General features: G+C 43.4%; 3 protein-coding genes across 6 annotated transcripts in view; 1 reads left to right on the forward strand and 2 right to left on the reverse strand.

The window, feature by feature from the left end:
* Positions 1-2,707, reverse strand: part of USP42 (ubiquitin specific peptidase 42) — an 18,396-nt gene extending 15,689 nt beyond the window's left edge. The window contains exons 1-2 of one of the 4 annotated variants that reach the window (XM_064725875.1): positions 2,574-2,676; positions 248-372 (exon numbers count right to left, since the gene is read on the reverse strand). The gene's annotated coding sequence lies outside the window, so the exon portion shown is untranslated. Of the gene's footprint in view, positions 1-247; positions 373-1,852; positions 2,292-2,573 lie in introns of those variants that run through there. The other 3 variants (XM_064725876.1, XM_064725878.1, XM_064725879.1) reach the window with 3 other exon arrangements.
* On the forward strand, positions 2,676-15,937 carry EIF2AK1 (eukaryotic translation initiation factor 2 alpha kinase 1). Its single transcript, XM_064725880.1, is given in 18 exon segments — positions 2,676-2,727; positions 2,730-3,011; positions 3,014-3,138; positions 3,141-3,225; positions 3,656-3,814; positions 5,038-5,174; positions 5,797-5,828; positions 6,297-6,396; positions 7,072-7,152; positions 7,521-7,618; positions 9,245-9,298; positions 9,583-9,970; positions 11,042-11,153; positions 12,608-12,714; positions 14,381-14,501; positions 14,616-14,695; positions 15,044-15,277; positions 15,748-15,937. Coding segments are annotated over 18 exon segments (2,370 nt in total). The 3' UTR covers positions 15,871-15,937.
* Positions 15,938-16,139: 202 nt separating this feature from the next.
* AIMP2 (aminoacyl tRNA synthetase complex interacting multifunctional protein 2) lies at positions 16,140-19,593 on the reverse strand. Its single transcript, XM_064725884.1, has 4 exons — positions 19,413-19,593; positions 17,687-17,893; positions 17,137-17,368; positions 16,140-16,661 (listed from the first exon to the last, which is right to left on the reverse strand). The coding sequence occupies exons 1-4, from the start codon at positions 19,533-19,535 to the stop codon at positions 16,276-16,278; spliced, it is 948 nt and encodes a 315-aa protein (XP_064581954.1). The 5' UTR covers positions 19,536-19,593; the 3' UTR covers positions 16,140-16,275.
* Positions 19,594-19,628: the final 35 nt, after the last annotated feature.

Below are 19,628 nucleotides of genomic sequence, written 5' to 3' on the forward strand. Positions count from 1 at the left end.
AAAATAACTGAGAGAACAAAGCATGAAGCAGTTTCAGATTCATGGCACAACTTCATTGCTAATGATGAAACTTCCAGTAGATTAAACAAAGCACAGTAAATTGCAGAACTTCTATTCCCACAAAAGACAAATCATGTGTGGAACCTTTAATTAGATTCTTTTTCCTCTTTAAATTTTCAATTTAAAATCTACCCTGTACACACTTTCCATTTTAGAGACAATAATACACAAAAAATGGGAAATTCACCTATGTAACTGAAAAATGAGGACATCCTTGTCCATTTCAAAGACTAAGATGACAATTCTTGGGCTTAGTGATTTTCAGGAGAGATCCAGACTCCAAATTGCAGATACTGGTGACATCTACTTTTCCTGATGGAAAGGGAAGGGGTTTCAACAACATAATGAATTTATTTGCAGGACAAAAACCAGAATCAAGACTGCAGTGAAAAGCAAACAGAAGAATATTATCACAAAAAAAGCTTTGGCCTTATACTGACCAATGAGGGAAGCCTCACTTATTTTTAAATTTATTTTTGACAACTGAGTAGCACTGATTGTTGCTGCTAATTTAGTTTTGACAACTGATTACCAGATATCAAACGCTAGACACCTGCAAATATCAACGGATGTCAAAAATAACTCCGATCCACCACTTTTTCAAAATCTATCAATATAATTAATTTGGATAGAACATCTTTTGATGAAGTAGCACAAACATTACACTGATATTTCCCCACTGTTCACTGTAAATACAGGTTCTGCTCCTGTACCACTGCTGAACATAAATTCCCATTGCCATGTGCATTGAGCTCTTTTCCCCTCTGCTATTCCCATAACAGACTTCTCACAGTGTGATACTGACGAGCACAACAGCACAAACAGTTGCTTTCCTCCCATTTGGAGTGATGCATCAGCGTTGTTTAGATTCTTTTTTCGCAGTATCATCACAACACGCATCAGTTAATACTCGGATCTAAATATTTATGTTTGGTCTCCGCTTTGCATACCATAAATCACAGCTCAGGAGGATTTTATACAAGATCCCGTTCACAGAACCGCGTTCAGCCAGGGAGTATGTGTCTTTATCTCAGTACAAACCAAACACTTCCAGCAGCGAGTGTCAAAAAACAAGAGCGGCACACGGCAACAGCGAGGCACAAACAAGGAGCAGGAGGAAACTACTCCGGCAGCAGCCCAGGCAGAGTCACCCCGCTACATCACCGACCGCACCGCACACGCCGCCGGCAGCAAAAACAACCCGGGGCAGCGCGGAACACAAACACACGCCCCGCACTGGTTTTACTTTCGTTACAAAATTAAAGGCAGCAGAGGCGAAAGTGATTAATGCATTTACCCTGGCAGCGCAGGCGGCGCGGAGCGCTCGGCGCGGGGCAGCTCCGAGTCCCGGGGCCGTTGCGTGTGGCGGGACCGAGCCCGGCGCCGCGAGCGCCCGCGAGCGCCTCGCTCCGGGCGGCCCCGAGCCCGGAGCCCGCTCACAACCGAACCGCCCGCCCCGCCAGCGCCAAGCCCGCAGCACCGACCCGCTTTCCCTCGCTCTGCCCTTCTGCGGGGTCCCACTTCCCGACAACGTGCTGACACCGGCAGTAAAAGGCCGCTGGCAGGGGCAGGGACGGGCACCGCACGCAACATGTCCGCACTCAGCGCGGCAAGAGCCCAAACACACACAAAACAAAACCCAGCCCGACACGCAGGCGAGGGGGGCCGGGAACCGGCCCTGAAGCAGCTCCCGCCTCGCCCTTCTTCCTCTACACCTCACACCGCCCGGCCCCCCAGCCCCGCGGCTCCCCGCCCGGGCCATGCCGCCTCCGCCGCCCGGCCCCGTGCTGACCTGTCCGGGCCCGCGTCCCATCCCGGCCCGGGGGCAGGACCGCGGCGGCGGCGCCCAACGGCGGCTCCGTACCCATGGCAACGCGGGTGGGGGGGCGGCGAAGCGAGCGCGGAGCCCCCCGGGCACGGGGCGGAGGGGCCGCGGGAGCCGCCACCGCCGCGCCGAGCGGGAACAACGCGGGGGCAGGCGGGGCACAGCGCCGCTCCCGCGGCGGGACGCGGGGCCGGGGCGTCCCGGTCGCCCTCCCGCCTGCGCCGGGACGCGGGGGACGCACGCCGAGTCCCCCACGCCGACAGCAGCAGGAGTAGAAGGAAGGAGATGCGGGCGCCGGCGGGACCCCGGCGCGTAACGGAGAGGGAGGGCGGGCGAGGAAGCACCGCCGCGCCGGGAGGGGGCCGGTCCCGCCGGCCCAGGGGGTGGCGGCGGCGGCGGGGCTGGGTCCCTCCGCCGCGTGCTGGGGACGGCGCCCCGCCCCGCCCGGGGGTCCCACCCCCTCCGGCTGCCCGCCAGCCAGGAGGGCAGCGGCCGAGCGCCCGGCCCGCGCCCCGGCGCGGTGGGCTGGGCTGGGCTGAGCCGGCTGCTCCCGCCGGTCGCTTTCCCTTCCCTTTCCCGGGCCGGCCCCTCCCCCGGCCCATTGATTTCCAGGCGGGAGGCGCACGCGGTGCCGCCGGGCTGTGCCGGGGCCGCCGCCGGGCCCGGCGCTGCCCCCCAGCCCCATTACCTGGCTCGGCCCCGCTTGACTCGGCGCTGCCGGGTCCCCCTCGCCGCAGCCCCCGCCTCAGCCCGGCCCGCTCCGCCTACTGTTACAGTCCGTCGGGGAACAATGACGTCCCTCCGCCGGCCTCTTGCATCCGGGGCCCGGCGCCGGCCGGGCAGGCGGGCGGGGGGAGGAGAGGAGGCGGCGGCGGCGGCGGGGGGAGCAGCGAGCGCCTCCGGGTCACACGGGGACCGGCACCGCCCCTGTGCCGCGGCCGGGAGCCGCTAGAGGGGGCTCGGCGACCCCCGGTCCGGGCGCGGGGCTCACGCGGGCTGCGGGCGGTGCCGGTCCCCGTGCGTAGGGGAGGGGACGCTCCGCTCCCCGCCGCAGACCTTCGGTACGAGCTCCTGCCCGCCCGTCCCCGCCTCTCGGGCCGAAGGTTCCCCTCTCGGGTCTATCCCTCCATCCATGTTTTATCTCTCCGCGCTCAAATAGCGGCCATAAACGCTGGCCCGGCCCCCGGAGCCGCCCACGGCGGGCCGGGCGGGCCCCGCCGGCCGCAGCGGATGGGATCCCGGCGCCCGGCATGTGATGAGGGGCGGGAGGGCTGCGGCCATGCGGGCGCCGGTGCCCGCCATCGAGTTCCCTGAGGAGAGCCCGGAGCCGCGCTTTGACGGTAAGTGGGGCCGGCGGCAGCCCTGTGGGTGAGCGGGGAAATCACTCCTTTCCCCCGGCCGGCAGGGAGGGAAGGAGCATGGAACTGTCGCCTTCCTCTTCCCGTCCTTGCCCGGCGCTCTGAGGCGCGGGGGTGATGCAAGAGCGGGCAGGCTCTCAGCAGCGCCCTGCCCTGAGGCCGCCGTGCGAGCTCCCCCTGCCTCGGGCTGGGGCGCCTCGGCCTCCCCGGGTAGCTGCTTTTCGTGCACACTTAAAAAAATTAATTATGTTCCTAATTGGCCTCTTAAAGCTACTCGCTCAGTTGGCAGCTCTGGTGCTGCCTGTGTGAGGCGGGGTTGTGATGAAGCTGTGTGGCTGTACATTGTTTTCATGTTTAGGTAAATGGGTGTGTACTGAGGCCAAAGTTCATTCGCCTGACTGTCCTCTTCCAGATTCGGATGTGCCGGCGGAGCTGCGAGTTGCAAACGGGTCGCAAAAATTTGTGAAGTTCACTTCGACCATCCAGAACCAGCTGCTGCTTGTGTCACTGCTGGAGCATCTCTGCCACATGTACACGCACAACCCCGTTCACTCCAGGGGTTTGTTCCGAAGTCAGTAAGAGGAGTTCATTCGTGTCTCTCAAACTGCTTCACTGCAGTGTGTACCAGACCCTTCTGTGTAGAGTTACAGTGTAATACCAATACAAAGCTGTAGGTTTCATCCCGCTGGGACAAGAATGAAGAATCATTCATGTGAAGAGGATGAATAACTTAAATCAACTAAATTGGCAATGACACCTTGTCTTATTTTTGAAAACAGTAACAGAATATTGCTGTAGATGTAAGGATCAGACAGTTCTGTTTCAGCTAGATTGTGTGAGTTGCATCATGAGAAGGGTAGCAGGGTAAATTATATTACTGTTATATGTAATCTAAAAATGCTGGTAGAAGAGGAATTTAATAAAATATTTATCAAGAAGTAGTTGCAGTAGAGTCTTCAGTAAATATTGCAAAATTATATTCTGTAAAAATCTGAGTAAATACTTTTACAAGTTCTTTATTTTGCCATAAAGTCTCTTGATATCATTCAAGGAATTCACATTTTTTTAAAATACCTTCTTGGTATATGACTTACCATGGCTATTTTGTTCATTTAGGCGTATACTTAATGCATTTAAGAAAGCATATTCAAGGGTTTTGTCCTTACTTTACATGACTGTAGAAAATAAAATCTAATGTGTTTTTCATAGTTAAACTTATGCCATTTATAGCATCGCAGTTGCACCCATCTCCAGCATTTCTGAGGGTTTGTTTGCCAGAGTTTTACTCCATACGAAAAAGATGAAGTGGTGGAAGGGAGTGACTTCATTCTCTGTTATGAGTATGTGCACAAGTTTGGATGGAAATTAGAAAATCTTGACATTACCACTTCTGATTATAAATCCATCCTCATAATTGTGAACCTGCTTTGATTTTTTTCTTTTCACTGATCAAAATCAGTCCAAAAGTAAAATGCAAGTGAATGGGTGAAAGTGAAAATGAAAGTGTTTGTTTAACTCATCTGCTGAGGTGAGGAGGCAGAGGAGATGCAGTTGTGACATTGGAACACAACAAATAATTGTATTTTGTGAAGGGATTCCCATTGAGCAGCTCTAGTTTGGTTTGAATTAGTTTAAATTGCTAAGGGTACAGGAACAGCACTAGAGTAGGAGGGATTATTCAGTTTTTCAGTCATGTTATATTCCACATAAGATTTCATGTTTAAAAACTTTCATGGTCTTATTGGATGGCTTTATTTAATATTTTTCTGTCCTTTTCTCTGTTCCTTTGTGCAGTTCTTCGTCAGACTTTCACAAGAACAGGTTTACTCTCCCCTTTTGTCTTTTGTGATGAATTTAGTACTGTAAGACTGCAGCACAACAGAGCCATTACTGAACTGATGAAAGCAGCTAATCAACAAGTGCTTAAAGGGGTAAGCTTTGTTACATGGCTTTGGCAACCTCTGCAGTGAGGAGCTTTTGTTTAGGGATTCTTTTAATATTGGATTGGGTCTTTTTAATAATTATACAAAATAACTCCTTGGCTCTTTGGAATGGCATGCTCTGGTTCTGCAGGTGCAAACCAGTTTTTGAAGCCATCAATATTTTGTACCTTATTAAAGAGTAATAATTTAAAGTGTTTATAAACAAAGGCAAGGTGTTGCTATCACTCTCATATTTATGTTGGTGGAGGGTGTAGTTTGTGTGCTTGCACTTCAGGCTGAATCAGACCTGTTTGCTTATCTTGCTGCTTGAACTAAGCTAGTTAATTTTGTTTTAAGCACATTTTAGAGCCCACATTTTATCCTGTTTGCCAGCACAACTCTAAAAGGGCAGTAATCTCTCCAGCAGAGAGATGTTAACAGATGACCAGTGGGATAATAATACTTGAATTTGCAGAAGCTCTCTGCAGCATGTGAATGGCTGTCAGAACCTCATTTTCCTCCAAGGAGATTGCAGTTTCTGTTCTGATGAAGCTGCCCATGCCACTGGCACAGCAGACCTGTTATTCTTTTTATATGGCATGTTTTTATGTTGGATTTTGTTGTTTCTTAGGAACTTGATAACGGAGAGGCTCTTGCAATTGGGTATGTATTCAAAGCATGTAGAAATACTAAATTAACTCCTTCCTTAAAGTTCTTTGCTCCACTCTGAATTTAATTAATACTGCATTTCATATTTGGCTGTGAAACAGAAAAAATGGTAAAGGTTTTTCCAAATTCTCCAAATGATGTGGTGATAATTCGTTCTTCAAAACAGCTCTTGCAGTCAGAGCCACTGTTTAGGAGAACAAGATTTATAAGGCATCAATGTAAAAGAAATAATCTGAACACTTCTGTTAAAACAGAGTATGGATTTAAGTATGAAGAACATGTGCATGCTCTTCAGTCTGCTGGTTTTCAGTATTTACTGAAACTCAGGCTGGTTCAGTATGGTAATGTGAAAGTACTTTCTTCTTCTTTCCATAACATGAATAATATTTTTAGCATGTGTACAGCTGTATCTTACTTGTAAGTTGTAATTTAGTTTAATGCAGCCTAACTTTTCTCAATTAGGGAAAAAGAAGTTCTCTTTGAAGCACAGACTTCACGATACTTGAATGAATTTGAGGAGGTTGCAAGGCTAGGAAGTGGAGGATATGGCAAAGTATACAAGGTATTCTTTACCTCCCAAATAAAACTACTCTGTTTATATCTAGTTTTTTATTGGAATTTGGAGTTACTCTTTTAGCTGTACTGCCAGATGTTTTTTGAATAGAAGAGGTGCAAATCTGTACCTTAGAAGAGAGTTGGTGTTTCATTTCAAGAGCTGCTCAGTTGCAATTAGTTTTGTTTGCCTGAAGCAGGATCTATCAGATGTTTTACTTTGTGTATTTTGACCCTTTTAAAGTGAATGAAAGCTCCTTATTTGACCTGTGAGTTATTATGATATATTGACTCTCCACAGCATCAGAAGTGATTGGCCTGCACTCCCCAATGCTTCACTTGTGGCTGCTTTTAAAAAATGAGCCTCAGTATGAGCATAAACTGTCCAAGGCAATGTTGAATTGTGCTAAGTACTTGTAGTGTATGGGCAGCCCAAGGTTCCCCATGAGGTATGTGCCATGTGGAAGTGACAAATATTTATTGAGGACTTGTTCAGCCATTATCAGGACCTATCAGTATCCCTGTATGACAGCAGGGGCCTAATCCCAGTTTCATTCCCTGATACAGGTGATATTCCATAGGAGTGGGGTGCAGAAGTAAAATTTTAGAAAATAGTGGGTTCAAAAGGATTTAATTAATCCAAGCACATTAACATCTCATTTTCTCCAATTACAATTGTTTTCAGGTCAGAAACAAGTTAGATGGTCAGTTCTATGCTATTAAAAAAATCAAAATTAAGAAGGCTACAAGAAGAGATTGCATGAAGGTATTCTTCTTCCTGTGTTTTGTCCCTGTTTTAACTCCTCTGTAGCTTATTCTGTTCTAGTTTATTAATGTAGCTAATACAAGTTTTTATGCATTCTGGATTTCCAAGGGTTTGAGCCTATCAGTACCTAGTAGAAAAAACTAAATGAGACACATTGAAGTCCATTAAAAGAACTGTTTAATTACTTGAATTTGGTAATCTCTGCAATGATGAAAATCAATTTGTTTGAAAGCTTTCACTTTTTTTTCTGTTACTGTAACAATTTCATCTGTTCTTTCTCTCTAAGAAACTTACTTTTTGTTACCTTTTGTGTTCACTAAGCACACAGAATAAAGGAGTGTCACACTGTGGGTTTTTGGTCTTTTTAGGTGCTCCGAGAAGTCAAAGTGCTGGCTGGGCTGCAGCATCCCAATATTGTGGGCTATCACACTGCTTGGATGGAGCAAGTTCAAACAGTACATCCAAAAGGAAAGTACAGCTCCTTGTGTAATTCTTGCTTGCGTCTTACAACCTCTGTACTGCTATTTTCAGGAGAGCATTACTTCTCTGATAAAATTACTGTTTTTTCCCCTCCTTAAAAGCACTAAAAGAAAGGGAAATTACAGGTGATCACCAGGTCCTTCTGTGCGTTCAATCCCTCCTTACCAAATAATTTAGCTGTTACTTAGTGATTAATTTGGAACTGTGGAAATATCAGCTTTACCTGTGCTAATATATGAGGAGGAATTTAAAGTTGTGTGAAGGTCAGTGAAATGCAGTGAAAACCTTTTAGTGCAAGAAGTGGTGAGTTGATGAGGAGAAGAATGAATGCTGAGGAATGAGCTGCCTCAGATATTGGGGGAAAGTGATGAATAGGACAAAACCCCACAAATTTGCAACTATGTTTTGAAGTCTCAGAGATGTAGCAACACTAGAATAAGCAACGCAGTATGCTTCTCTTCTGATCTGGAAAAGATCTAAGAAAAACTAAAAGAATATGGAAATACATACTTTTAATGATAACCCCCCCACCAAAAACTCTCTATTTTGCTTTCCAAGTCAGACTTTTAAATTTGATGAATTGTGTTTCATAGTCCTGACTATGCACTGACAAAGCAATTGGATTTTTTTTTGTGTATCAGCTACTGTCTGTAACTGTTGAAAATTTATCTACTTTTGTGTTATTTTACACCTTCTTCTTGGTTTTTCTCTTCAGGTTCTTTGTTCTCAGCTCTTTGCACACTCTGTCCTTTGGTCCCTTTGTAACCCTAATCCATTGGTCCCTTTCTAGTCCTTTCCTGGAATGCCTTTAGCAATTAAATCTTTTGATCCTCTCTTAGTGGGAGGTTTGGTTATGCTCTGTATAACTTTATTGCTTTCCAAGTCACTGACTTATTGCCCAGCCAGCCATAAGCACAAAAGAAAAGGCATAAGTGCATAGGAAGTTGACAGTAGAGTAAAACAGGCAAAACTTTTTAACCAATGATCCAGAGAATCAAGGGAAGCAATTGTTTCATGCTGGAGGTCCTTCACAAGTATTTAATGGTGGTATTGGAAGTGCATAATTAAATCTCTAGGTAGCTTCTGTGGTACTCAATGGTTTCTCTTGTCTTACAAGATTGATGTTTCGTATTTGCTTCTGTGTCCTGAAACACAGAAACAAAGGTGTAAAAATACAATTTTAATGACAATTATTTCCAAGATATCACATGTCTTCAAAACAGCAGCAGTGTAATGTGAAGGGTGAGGCCTTGTGGAGCTGCTTCTTTAACTGTGTGTTATTCTCTACATTGTAAACCCTTGCTTTGAACAGGCTGACTTCTGAAAGATGAAGTCTAAGTAGATATTTATGAAAGCCCAGTACAACCCTTTTATTGACTTTGTACAATGTATATTTTCTTTTCATTTAAAGATTAATTAATTACATGGTAGGGTAGCTTCTTAGTAGACTTAACAAGTCCCTTTTTCAGCAGCAGAAATACAGATAATCTAGAGCTATCACAGGTAACAAAGTTAAAGTGAGTGAGGTACTCTAGCTTAAATGGTAATTTTTAGTAAATATGTGGTTACATTCTTTGTTTTATGAAGTTTCATATTTATCTTTGCATCCAACAGGTAAAACAATAATGGAGTTGCAGCCACTGGTTTTGGAGCAAAAGCATAGCAAGTGAGTATTACTAATCTCAGTGGTAAGAAATTCAGCTTTAACTTCAGCTGTGTATCTGAGCCATTGCTGTCTGGGACAGCTGTCCATAATACCTGCTGGTACAAAGGATTAAATCAGCTGGAGCCTGCACTGAAGTTGTGTAATCCTGGAGTTTTATGTGAGGAGGCAGCTGAGCTCTGACTTGGGAATGGTGTTTGCAGTTGGGGAAAAGAATCAGTATGGTGTATCACAGATGGTATGAAAGTGTGTACTAATGTGGATTTCTCTGCCTTTGTTGTTTTCAGTGATCACTGTCACATCCAGAGTGCAGAAAGTGATAGTTCAATCATCTTTGCTGACCTGACCTCACAAGAAAAGAAGTCCTGTGACAGTACCAGTCTTAAAAATGTGCATAGAGAATCAGTGCAGAATATGGATGTGAGGAATGACTTTACAAACAGCAATAGCAAAGAGTGTGTGAAACCAAATAAAGGTGAATTATCCACAGAACTCCAGGAAAGATTTGTAAATAATGATAACAGTTTATCAAGTGATGTGGACAATCATTCAACATGGGGACCTCATTCCAGTCTGGATCAAGGTGCTAGCACTGAAAGTGAGTCCAGCTCTGAAAGCAAGTCCTGCTCTGAAGGATGCTCCAAAAATGAGGTAGCACTCTGTGGAGACTTTGAGGTAAATACAGTTCTCTTTAAGTATCCTTATCTGCTGTCTAATTTGGTGATGTTTTTAAAGCAGTTCAGTAGACAGAGAAAATGAATGATTTATAACAATAAATTTAGAAGAATGGAATGACTGCAAGTAGAGCCAAGAGTTCAGACAAATTTTATTATGTGGTAACATCGTTGCAAGGAAGCTGACCAGAGGAGCTGGCACAGCTCAGCATCTGTGAGGAACTTCCCATGTGTTAGGCCTCTTGAGTCCTTTAAAGTACCTGCATGAATAAAAAGTACTACTTAAACAGCCTCATCAAAATTGAAAATCCTTAGCTCTCACTAAGGAAAGGTAAAGCAGCTGTTGATGGTGAAAGTGTTTTGGTATGTCATGTGTGCCCCTGCAGTGTAGGAGTACATGGGAAGGAGATAAAAGCAGATTGGAGCAGGGAATCACTTGTGCTTCTAAAACCTTGTTGTCATTTATACCACACCACTGGTATGTTTTGTATAACAAGCCAGCTCTGGAATGCTTCAAGCTTTTGCTATCACTTGGAGTTCCCTCTTGCAGGAAACCCAGTTTTAAAGGTGTCTGCTTGAGTTGTCCAGGTTATCAGATGAACTGGTCCATTACCAGAAATTGAGCTGTATGTTTATGGTAAGAAATGGAACAGTTGGACTCAAAGGCCTTTCCAACCTAAACAATTCTGTGATTCCATAAAATTCTGTATCAAGAAGTTGATTTTTTTCTCTGCTATTTTACATTGATTAAGCTGGAATAAACCTCTGTTTAGTATTTCTAGAAGGTTTCAAACTCTGATTTGAATATCAAAGATACATCTGGCAGTTTTGTTAGCATTTATCATATAACAATTGTTAAAATTTGAGAAACAAGCAAAAAAACTCCCCAAAACTAGATAACATTGTTGCATCTGCTTCTTGAGTGCAGTAGATTACTAATACTATACTTGATGTCCTTTTGCTACCTGTTTTTATTTAATAAATTTTGGGTTTATTTACTTTAAAGAAAATAATGAAGGAAATACTGTTCATGTTACAGTGGCAAAATTATGTGCAATTATTTTTCTGTTAGGTGGAGTATCACCTGATGCTTCATATACAAATGCAGTTGTGTGAAATATCCCTGTGGGACTGGATTGCTGACCGTAATAAAAGATGTAACAAGAGATCAGAGGACACTTCTAGTAAGATTCATCACTGTCTAATTCATTGTAAAGCATATAATTTTTTTTTGTAATTTGAAGTGCAGTTATCTAATTTTATTTTACTTCAGCAGCTTATAATACAGATCTTTATTAAATTCTTTATTCGCTTAATCGAATAGCAGCTTATATTGAATTTGTGCATGATAGATGTTGGTAAAAGAATTGAAATTCTTGAGTTTTAGACAGCTCTTCAAAAAAGAATGACTGAGTGCCTGAGGCATAGTTGTTACCAGGGGAGATCAGTGTCTGGGCAATGCTCCTTATTTGGAGCAGAGTTTTTTATTGACAGAATCTGCTGCTTCTCAGAAAGCTGGTTAAAGGCTAATTTATCTGCTGCAGAAAATACAATTATATCATTTGATCCAGACAGGTTAATTTGTAATAGGTTAAAGAATGTAACATTGACTTTTTCTGAGTGATCAGGGGGTTCTCATGCCCTCCTACCAAGCAGTCATCAGTAACTGTTGACATTTGGAAGAACAAATCCAATGCTCTTAAAGCAGTAGGGACTTGTTCCATCCTCTGGGGTGGTTGTATAAAAGCAGCTTATGCACATCAGGTTGTAAAACAAAATGTGTGATTGATGTTTTATCTTGGTTTTAATCACTATTAAGGTAAATCTGTTGTTTTCATTGATAGGGACAGGTTTACCAGCAAACTGTCAGCTGACTTCCACTAATCTCTCCTGTAATCATAATATTTTAGCTTTCATGAGCTAAATGGTGATATTCCAGGAAATGACAGAATTATGATGGCATTTGAGCTTGCAAAATGCTGTTTTCACACCTTTTCATGGAAAAGGTGAATATTGTCATAGGTTAGACACAAAGAGATAGAAATCCAAATGTGAGTAAATGGTGAGTGTTCAAAAAGACATGTTAAATATGGTTCATTAGAGGAGGGAGACAATGTAGTTTAATAAAATAGTAATGTGGAAAATGGTCAAAACAAGGAGGTGCTAAGTTTATTTAGGACAGCTACAGCCAAAGGAGATTGAGGAATTTCAGAGGGTAGCACAGCAGCAGAAAGATTAGGAATAAAACAAGATGAGTGCAAAGCAATACAGACAGCATGTCACTACATAAATTATTTTGATTTTATCTGGAACTGTATTTTTCATGCTTGGTCAGGACTTAGATGAAAGTAAAAAGTTTGCTAAATTCATAATCAAATAACTGTCTGATGGGGTTTGGAAGAATCTTTTTAGAAGGATATATGTTCATGTTCCTTGACCTTCCTTTTTTGGAATTTTGATGTTAGTGACTTTTGGCTGATTCAGAAATAATATCTTTAGAAGAGCATATCAAAATCCATATTTAAATACACTCATTCTCTTAAAAATGGATTCCACAGCATAATAAACATAATTCAACCATAATACCACCATAATCTTACATAACTCAGTAAAACTAGGTGAAATCATTTGTTTTAAGGTCCATACCATCTCGTGGATGTTCCCTGGACAATGAAGATTTTCCAGGAGGTAGTGGAAGGAGTTTGCTATATCCACAGCATGGGAGTGATGCATCGAGACATTAAAGTAAGTTCATCAAATTATTACTTGAGGCTGAAAAAAGACAATTTGCATTATGGGAGAATGAAAGAAGCTTCACAGTTGCATTAAAGATGACCTGGGCTCTTAAGAATTTAGTTGTTACATATGAGAAAATACATAATCTCCTCTATAGGAGTGCCATGCTTTCTTAATACCAGCATAGTAATGTTACACTGACTTACAAGTGGATTTCCAGCTCTGGAGGTGTTTTCTCCTTTGTAGCCATTTCCCTTCAGAAACAAGCATGGTCAGATTGTTTTTTTTTTGTCTCAGTCTTTCCTTAACCAGGATAGCAACTTAATTACCTAAAAAAAGAATATTTTAGGTAATTACAAAAATTAACAAAATCCCTTGACTACACTTCAGTTTGCTAACTGCATACAGTTAGCTTTTGAAAATATCTTTTAGTTGCTTGCATACTGATAGACCTGAATAGCAAGGAAGTGAATGTGTGTTTTCCTACTTTGCTTCCTACTCAGGTTTTCTGCATCTGATACAGCAGCTGTATGAAGAAATCATGATTATTAAAACTTCACATGTGGAAGCTTGGAACTACTTGAAATCACACAATCTTCACTCTGGATTAATTTTCATTTTTCTGTCAACTGGTCCAGGGTGAACAATTTTTCATTTTGCCTCCCCATTTAGCATCATCCTGGCCTTATTGTCCAAAATCTGGTAGTTACATAAAGAATTCCACAATTCCATACAGTTACTGCAGACCTGGTTTTGAGCCAGTTCTCATGGGTTTCACCATATATTCTTCTAATGGTGATTTTGCAGATACCTAGCAGAGACTGTAATTTCTGGGATAATATTCTAAGAAAGTCTTTCAGTGTGTGAATTTCTGAGAACAGAAGCCCAGTGGGTGGGTGTCTTGGATATGTTTTTACTTCAGTGGATATGAGAAGCCTAGCAACTTATTCAACAGTGCTGCATCTTTTAAGTTTGATCTGTACTGAATAAAGGAAAAGAATGGGGATTGCCCATCTCTTGTTAAACTATTCACATCTCCTTTGTACACTAATAAAAGACCAAGTATTTCCTTTGTGCCACCTGAACAAGTGGGGGAATTTTTCTAGGTACATAAAGCTTGCATTTCTCCTTCTTCGTGATCCTAAAACCAAAATAGATGGATAAAAACTTTCAGTTTTCTGAGTCAGAGCTCTCAAGTCTGTCATAATTTGGCTTTTTTTTTTTTCCTAGCAGCTTCTCAGAACCAAGTAGCATATTGCAGCTGCTTATCATATAGAAAAGTGTATTTTGGGTTGTATTATGTCTAGCTCAATGATATTTAGTCATCCTTCCTGCTACATCAGTTGGTCAAATTTACTGTCCACTCTGCCTGTTCCTGTTCTGCAAATTTCCCAATTTCTGTTGGGGAAAAAAATGTACTTAATATTTTCACTAAATCTTTGTTTTGCTTTTCCTCCTTTTTTTCCTTGTTCCAGATATGTGGCTTTTTGGCCCAAATGGGGTTGCTAACACATGAGTTGGTATCAGCAATGACTATTTTTTCTTTCCCACTACTAAAAAATGTTAGTCATCTTATACCTGTGAAACACTGGATTTTACAGACTCTGAAACAGCTGAAATTCTGTAATTCTTTATATAGACATGTTTCTAAATTGTATTCTGTCTTCATTTGCAGCCTAGAAATATCTTTCTACACGGATCAGATCATCAGGTAAAAATAGGTGACTTTGGATTAGCGTGCAAAGACCTTCTTTGGGATGATGCAGACCAGGGGTTTCAGACAGCACGGATAAATGGTAAGAGAAGAAAGTGCCATGGCTTTCAGTGTTTAAGTTTCTATGGTATTAAAATTATTAAACTCTTACTTGCAAGGGTAACAACACTTGCTAAGTCTCAATTGCCTTTCCAAGGACTGACACATACTTCAGGAGTGGGGACCTGCCTCTATGCCTCACCAGAACAACTGCAGGGATCTCACTATGACTTCAAGGTAGAGAACTTTGTTTTGTTTCTTCTTTTCTCTATTAACATGCTAGATAATAGAAATAAATCAAACCCTCCTACTGTCACTCCTAGTGTTTTTCTTGAAACATGGATTTCAACTTTCTGTTCTTGTTGCTGTTAAAGCAAAACTTTTTTTTTGCTATGTTGATAACATAGTAAATAATATAATAATATACAGATTTGAGTTTGTGTTTAGTAGTGTCATGATGTTCTTCATATAATCATGAAACTTCACTGTTGTGAAACTTTTTCATAAAACGATTTTATAAGAAAAAGAAGCCCACTAAGTTAAAACAGCAGTTATCCCACAACTTTCTCTTCACCCCATTTACAGTCAGACATGTACAGCTTGGGTGTTGTCCTGCTAGAACTCTTCCAACCATTTGGAACAGAAATGGAAAGAACAGAAGTCCTTACACATTTAAGGACTGGCCAAATTCCTCACACTTTCTACAAGAAATGGCCCACTCAGGCCAAGTACGTGAAGCTCCTCACCAGTCCCAGAGCTGCCGAACGGCCGACGGCGCCTCAGCTTCGGGACAGTGAACTCTTCCACACCACAGACCAGGTAACCTGTGCCAGCAACCCCAACCCTTCCAGCCTAAAGCTACATAAAAAGAAAATGCCCTTTGTGTCCCTGCCTGCATTACATGTGTTTGGCTTTGAAGTTAATCACACGTTCCTCTTAAGACTCTTTTTCTGATTACAGTATTTAGGCCACTGTATTATTTCTGGTCTTTGCAGTGAGATAGCTGGTCATTAACTTTAGGCAACTTTCTGAAGACTGTAGAGTTAAGAGGCATTTTTATAGGTCAGAAAAGCTTTCAAAGCTTTTCATCATATCTGCAGATTCTTCTAATAATTTTTCCTTTCCATGCCCCACTGCTCTGTGGATTTAAGTTATAGTCACTTGAAGGTAGAATAGCTGAGTGCTGCTGCACTGTGTCTGTAGTGGATTGCAAGCACAATTCAAGTAGGGCAGTAAGGCTTTATATCCTTGTTTAGCTATAAATGAAGTACACTGACTCTCATTTTCAGGTTATTTCTAACCTCCAGCAGAAGGTGAGACAGCAAGAAGAAGAAATAGAGAAGCTGAGGGAGACAATAAGACAGCTTTCTGAAGAGCAAGATGAACAAACAAGACAAGGCTCTCCTGTTTAAGTACAGGAAGAACTATCCTTGATCGTGTGTTAAGTTATATAAAATGTTTCTTTTTTTACATAAAATACTTGAATGCATTTTCATTTGGCTGTCTGTTCTTAAAAGGTATTTATCCTTTTGCCTTGCCCAAAGGCTCCTGAGAAAAGAATCACGTTGCAGTGGAAAAACCAAGAGCACAGGCTCTATTTACGTAGGATTAATTTACATACTGTAGCCATTGAACAAACGTGTTACACAAGAGTTACAAAAAGGAAGGTCACACCCAAAAGGCAGCTGTAATGCTTTTATTATTTTAGGATTCTGTCCAACTGTAATACCTAAAATACATCTCAGAAAGGACTCAAACATTACAGCAGACACGAGGTGGAGTAAGATTAAAACAACATCATTGTGAAGGGTAGGGGCTCACTTGAGCAGCTTCATCACAGAGCTGAAAGGTGCCAGATTCTCACAGGACTTGATCCACTTCTGCACGTTGGCCGGGGCGCTGCTGGCGGCGCCCGTCTGCTGCAGCGCGCTCCACGCCACCACGTCGGCCAGCGTCAGTTCGGTGCCCACCAGCCACGGGCTCTTGCCCAGGGCGGCGTTCATGGAGCGCAGCACCGCTCCCCTCTCCTTGCTGCTGCCTCCCTGCAGCTGCAGCATGGCCGTGTCCACCCAGCTGTCGATCAGAGTCGAGGTCACTGCGTTGTACTTCTGCCCAAACAGGGAAAAGAGGAATCGAGCGATGTTCCCCTCTCCTTCTATGGGGCACATGGTTTGAATGCTGAACTTCATCTGGGGTTTGGGAACTGAAATTAACAGAAGGGAAAACAAAGTGAACCCAACATAGTAAAGAAATGAACTAGAACAGTAATTCCATGATGAACATTTGTGATGCCAGCACCACTGTTATTATCATTAACCTGATGTATAGTTCTGTCTTGTAGCGTAAAGAGATCACTTTCTGAAAAATTCAGCCAAATCTCCCCCATAATTTCTCTTGTAGCTACCTTATTTGTAGAAACTAAAAAACCCATTTTTATTCAAAAAACCAACCCTGTCAATGCCACATGTATTTTAACAGCAGTTACTATGAATAAGAATCTTCCTCTTCTGGCCCAGCATGGTTCAGAGCTATGAAAAGAGAACAAAAATGTTTCCTGCTTCTTCATATCCACCATATGCCAGCACAGGGACAATGAGGCATCTCTGTGCAAGGGTTTATAGCACAACTTTCATTTTCTCTTCTATTGTAAAATATTGATCTACAAATTTCCTTCTTACCATCTTTCCAAATCAGAGTAAAGCCCAACTGATACTCATGACGTGGCTGCTTCTTAGTCTGCTCTCCAAAGCATTTCAAGAGGTTTTCTGGCACACTTTTCACTGATGAATGTGTGTGAACAGCTGATAATATTTTGTACCGTTCACAAAGCAGACTGTGGATCACTAACAGTGACAGTGGAGGTAGAGAAGGATTTGCATTGATGACAACATCTTTCAGGGCTCCATAATCCTGAATGGAAAGTAAAACATTCAGCAGGTAAGACACATTCCAGATCATACTCGTAAATATTGCTTTCATTGGACACCAAAATGTACAAAATCATGCACGTGTATACCTGAAATTCTAAGGATATTAAAGTAAATAAATTCAAGCTTGGACATTTAAAACTTGTTTAAACCTTTAAACATCTTCCTTCCTTGACATGTAATTAAATGGTAATTGTAGGTTGTGTATTGAGTTCTGAGTGTCCCAGGTTTTAATGCCCCCTTCCAGCCCTGAAAATGGAATGTTGAGAAAGCGCCATTGTAGCTGCTCAACTAAACTCACCTTTCCAAGCATCAGATCTAAATCTGCTCCATTTGTTGACAAAGGAGAAGACTGATCAGTTTGAATGATGTTTGTTACATCAAAGTCAGCATCTGGGGTTTGTATCATCTTGGAGAGTCCATCCACAGCACTCTTGAGTTCATACAAGCGCTTCAGAATCTCTTCCTGGCGGGATTCAAGTGCCTGAAGTGATGGGTCAACCTCCTCCTACAGGAGAGGAAAAAACGAGACCATGTAAACATTCACTCAACTCAGTGTCAAAATAGTCTACAGCTCACTTAAGGTCAAGTTTTGAAAGACTAAACATCTACAAATAGCCAGACCATGGGCTTATGTCAATCAGTAGTCTCTCGTCTGTATGAGTACGGTGAAATGGCATATTTAATAAATTCCTGAAATCTTCCTGCTTAATAGATGCTTCTAAACCATTACAGCAAGCTCTGTAACACGGTCAAAATCAGACAAAGAGTTGGCAGTGAAGTGCTGAATGATGACTGAAAAATCAAAGGCAGCTTGTCAGGTTCTTTTCAGCCCAGAAGAGCAAAGTTGGTAAGTCTGTGGTACAGTGGCCAAACAAGGAAACTTTTTGACAAATCAGGTAGTTAATGAAAGTAAAAAGCCCTGCAAGTTTAGATGGATGGATTCAGTCTTTGTTTCAGAGAATATAAATTACAGTGGAAAAAAAAGACCTTGGGCTTTACATGTTAATACCAATGCAGCTTTTAATCTGTATTACCTCACAAGCATCTCATCTTACAATCTCTTTTAAAAGAAGATGAAAAATATATTCCTGGGGCAGGTTTTAAGTCTACTAGCTTAAAATAATATTAAAGAAAAATTTTCAAATAACCTATTTCTAAGCATCCTGAATAAGGATTAAACAAACCCAAACTATCGTGGATGAAGAGCTAAACAAGGTATCCAAGTAAAATCTTTATATCCATTTAACATAATATTCTCAAAGACAAGACAAGGGAAGACCTCTTAAGTGGCCATTATTTAGTTGTACACAATTCTATCCTTTGCAATGGGAAGGCATTTCATTAGCATTTCTGTAAAGTTCTGCCCCAAAGTTTCTCCTCCTCAGTGCCTCCACTATCAACCTGTGTGAGGGCACGGCAAATCCAGGATGGCCACAAGTGGCCTGTGAGAATGCCAAGCACTCCGGGCACTGGAGAGACGCTGCTCAACACCTATGTAACACAGTATTTGGCGTTTTTATCCTATTTAAGGCGAAAGAAACTGAAACGAGAAGCTGAGGCTGAGGGTGTGTATCTGGCTGGAGCCCGAGCTGAGGCAGCAGAGCGATGATGCAGCAGGACGGAGCGAGGCCTGCTGGGCGCTCTGCCGGGCCGCCAGGGAGCTCAGCACGGCCATTCAAACACAAAAACCGCCACAGGGACACACGCGAGAGCCCAGGAAAGTTAAAATGAGAGTTGTGGAAGGCTTTAAAAACATTACAGGGAAATTCTTGTAAATGTTGATTTTATTTAACCCTCGGAGGCGCCGCTTACGGCGAGCCGGAGCCAGGGCCCCTCCTGGGGGCTGAGGCGATGGGACTCGGCCCCGGGAGCTCTCCGGCACCGGAGGCTCCTCCCGGTTCCTACCGGAGCTGGGGCTCTCACCGGAGGGAACACCGGCCCAGCGGCCGCATGCCTGACCTCGCCAGAGCGAGCACCGCGGGCCCCAGCCCAAGCAGGTCCTTCCGCCCACCCCTCGCTCGTACCTGCGGCGGCGCGGCGGTGCCGGGGGCGCGGTGCAGGTTGGGCAGGGGGTACATGCAGCTGGGCAGGTGCTCCGCCAGCACCGCCGCGCTGTGCAGCGGCCGCACCTTGTACATCGCGGGCATGGCGGCTCCCGGCCCGCCGCACGCCCGCTCCGCCGCCGCCGGCCCGTCCGCCCCCTCGCCCATTGGCGGAGCGGCGCGTGACTGACAGGCTTG

Source organism: Zonotrichia leucophrys, chromosome 14 (genome assembly GCF_028769735.1).
Source record: "Zonotrichia leucophrys gambelii isolate GWCS_2022_RI chromosome 14, RI_Zleu_2.0, whole genome shotgun sequence".
In the NCBI taxonomy this organism is placed as follows: domain Eukaryota; kingdom Metazoa; phylum Chordata; class Aves; order Passeriformes; family Passerellidae; genus Zonotrichia; species Zonotrichia leucophrys.

Bases quoted from the DNA above. Each gene is read 5' to 3' on its own strand.
- AIMP2 (XM_064725884.1), bottom strand. From the start codon at position 19,535: ATGCCCGCGATGTACAAGGTGCGGCCGCTGCACAGCGCGGCGGTGCTG. The intron at 17,894-19,412 runs GTACGAGCGAGG...CCTCTCCTGTAG, and splicing joins GCACCGCCGCGCCGCCGCAG to GAGGAGGTTGACCCATCACT. The intron at 16,662-17,136 runs GTAAGAAGGAAA...TGTTAATTTCAG, and splicing joins TACTCTGATTTGGAAAGATG to TTCCCAAACCCCAGATGAAG.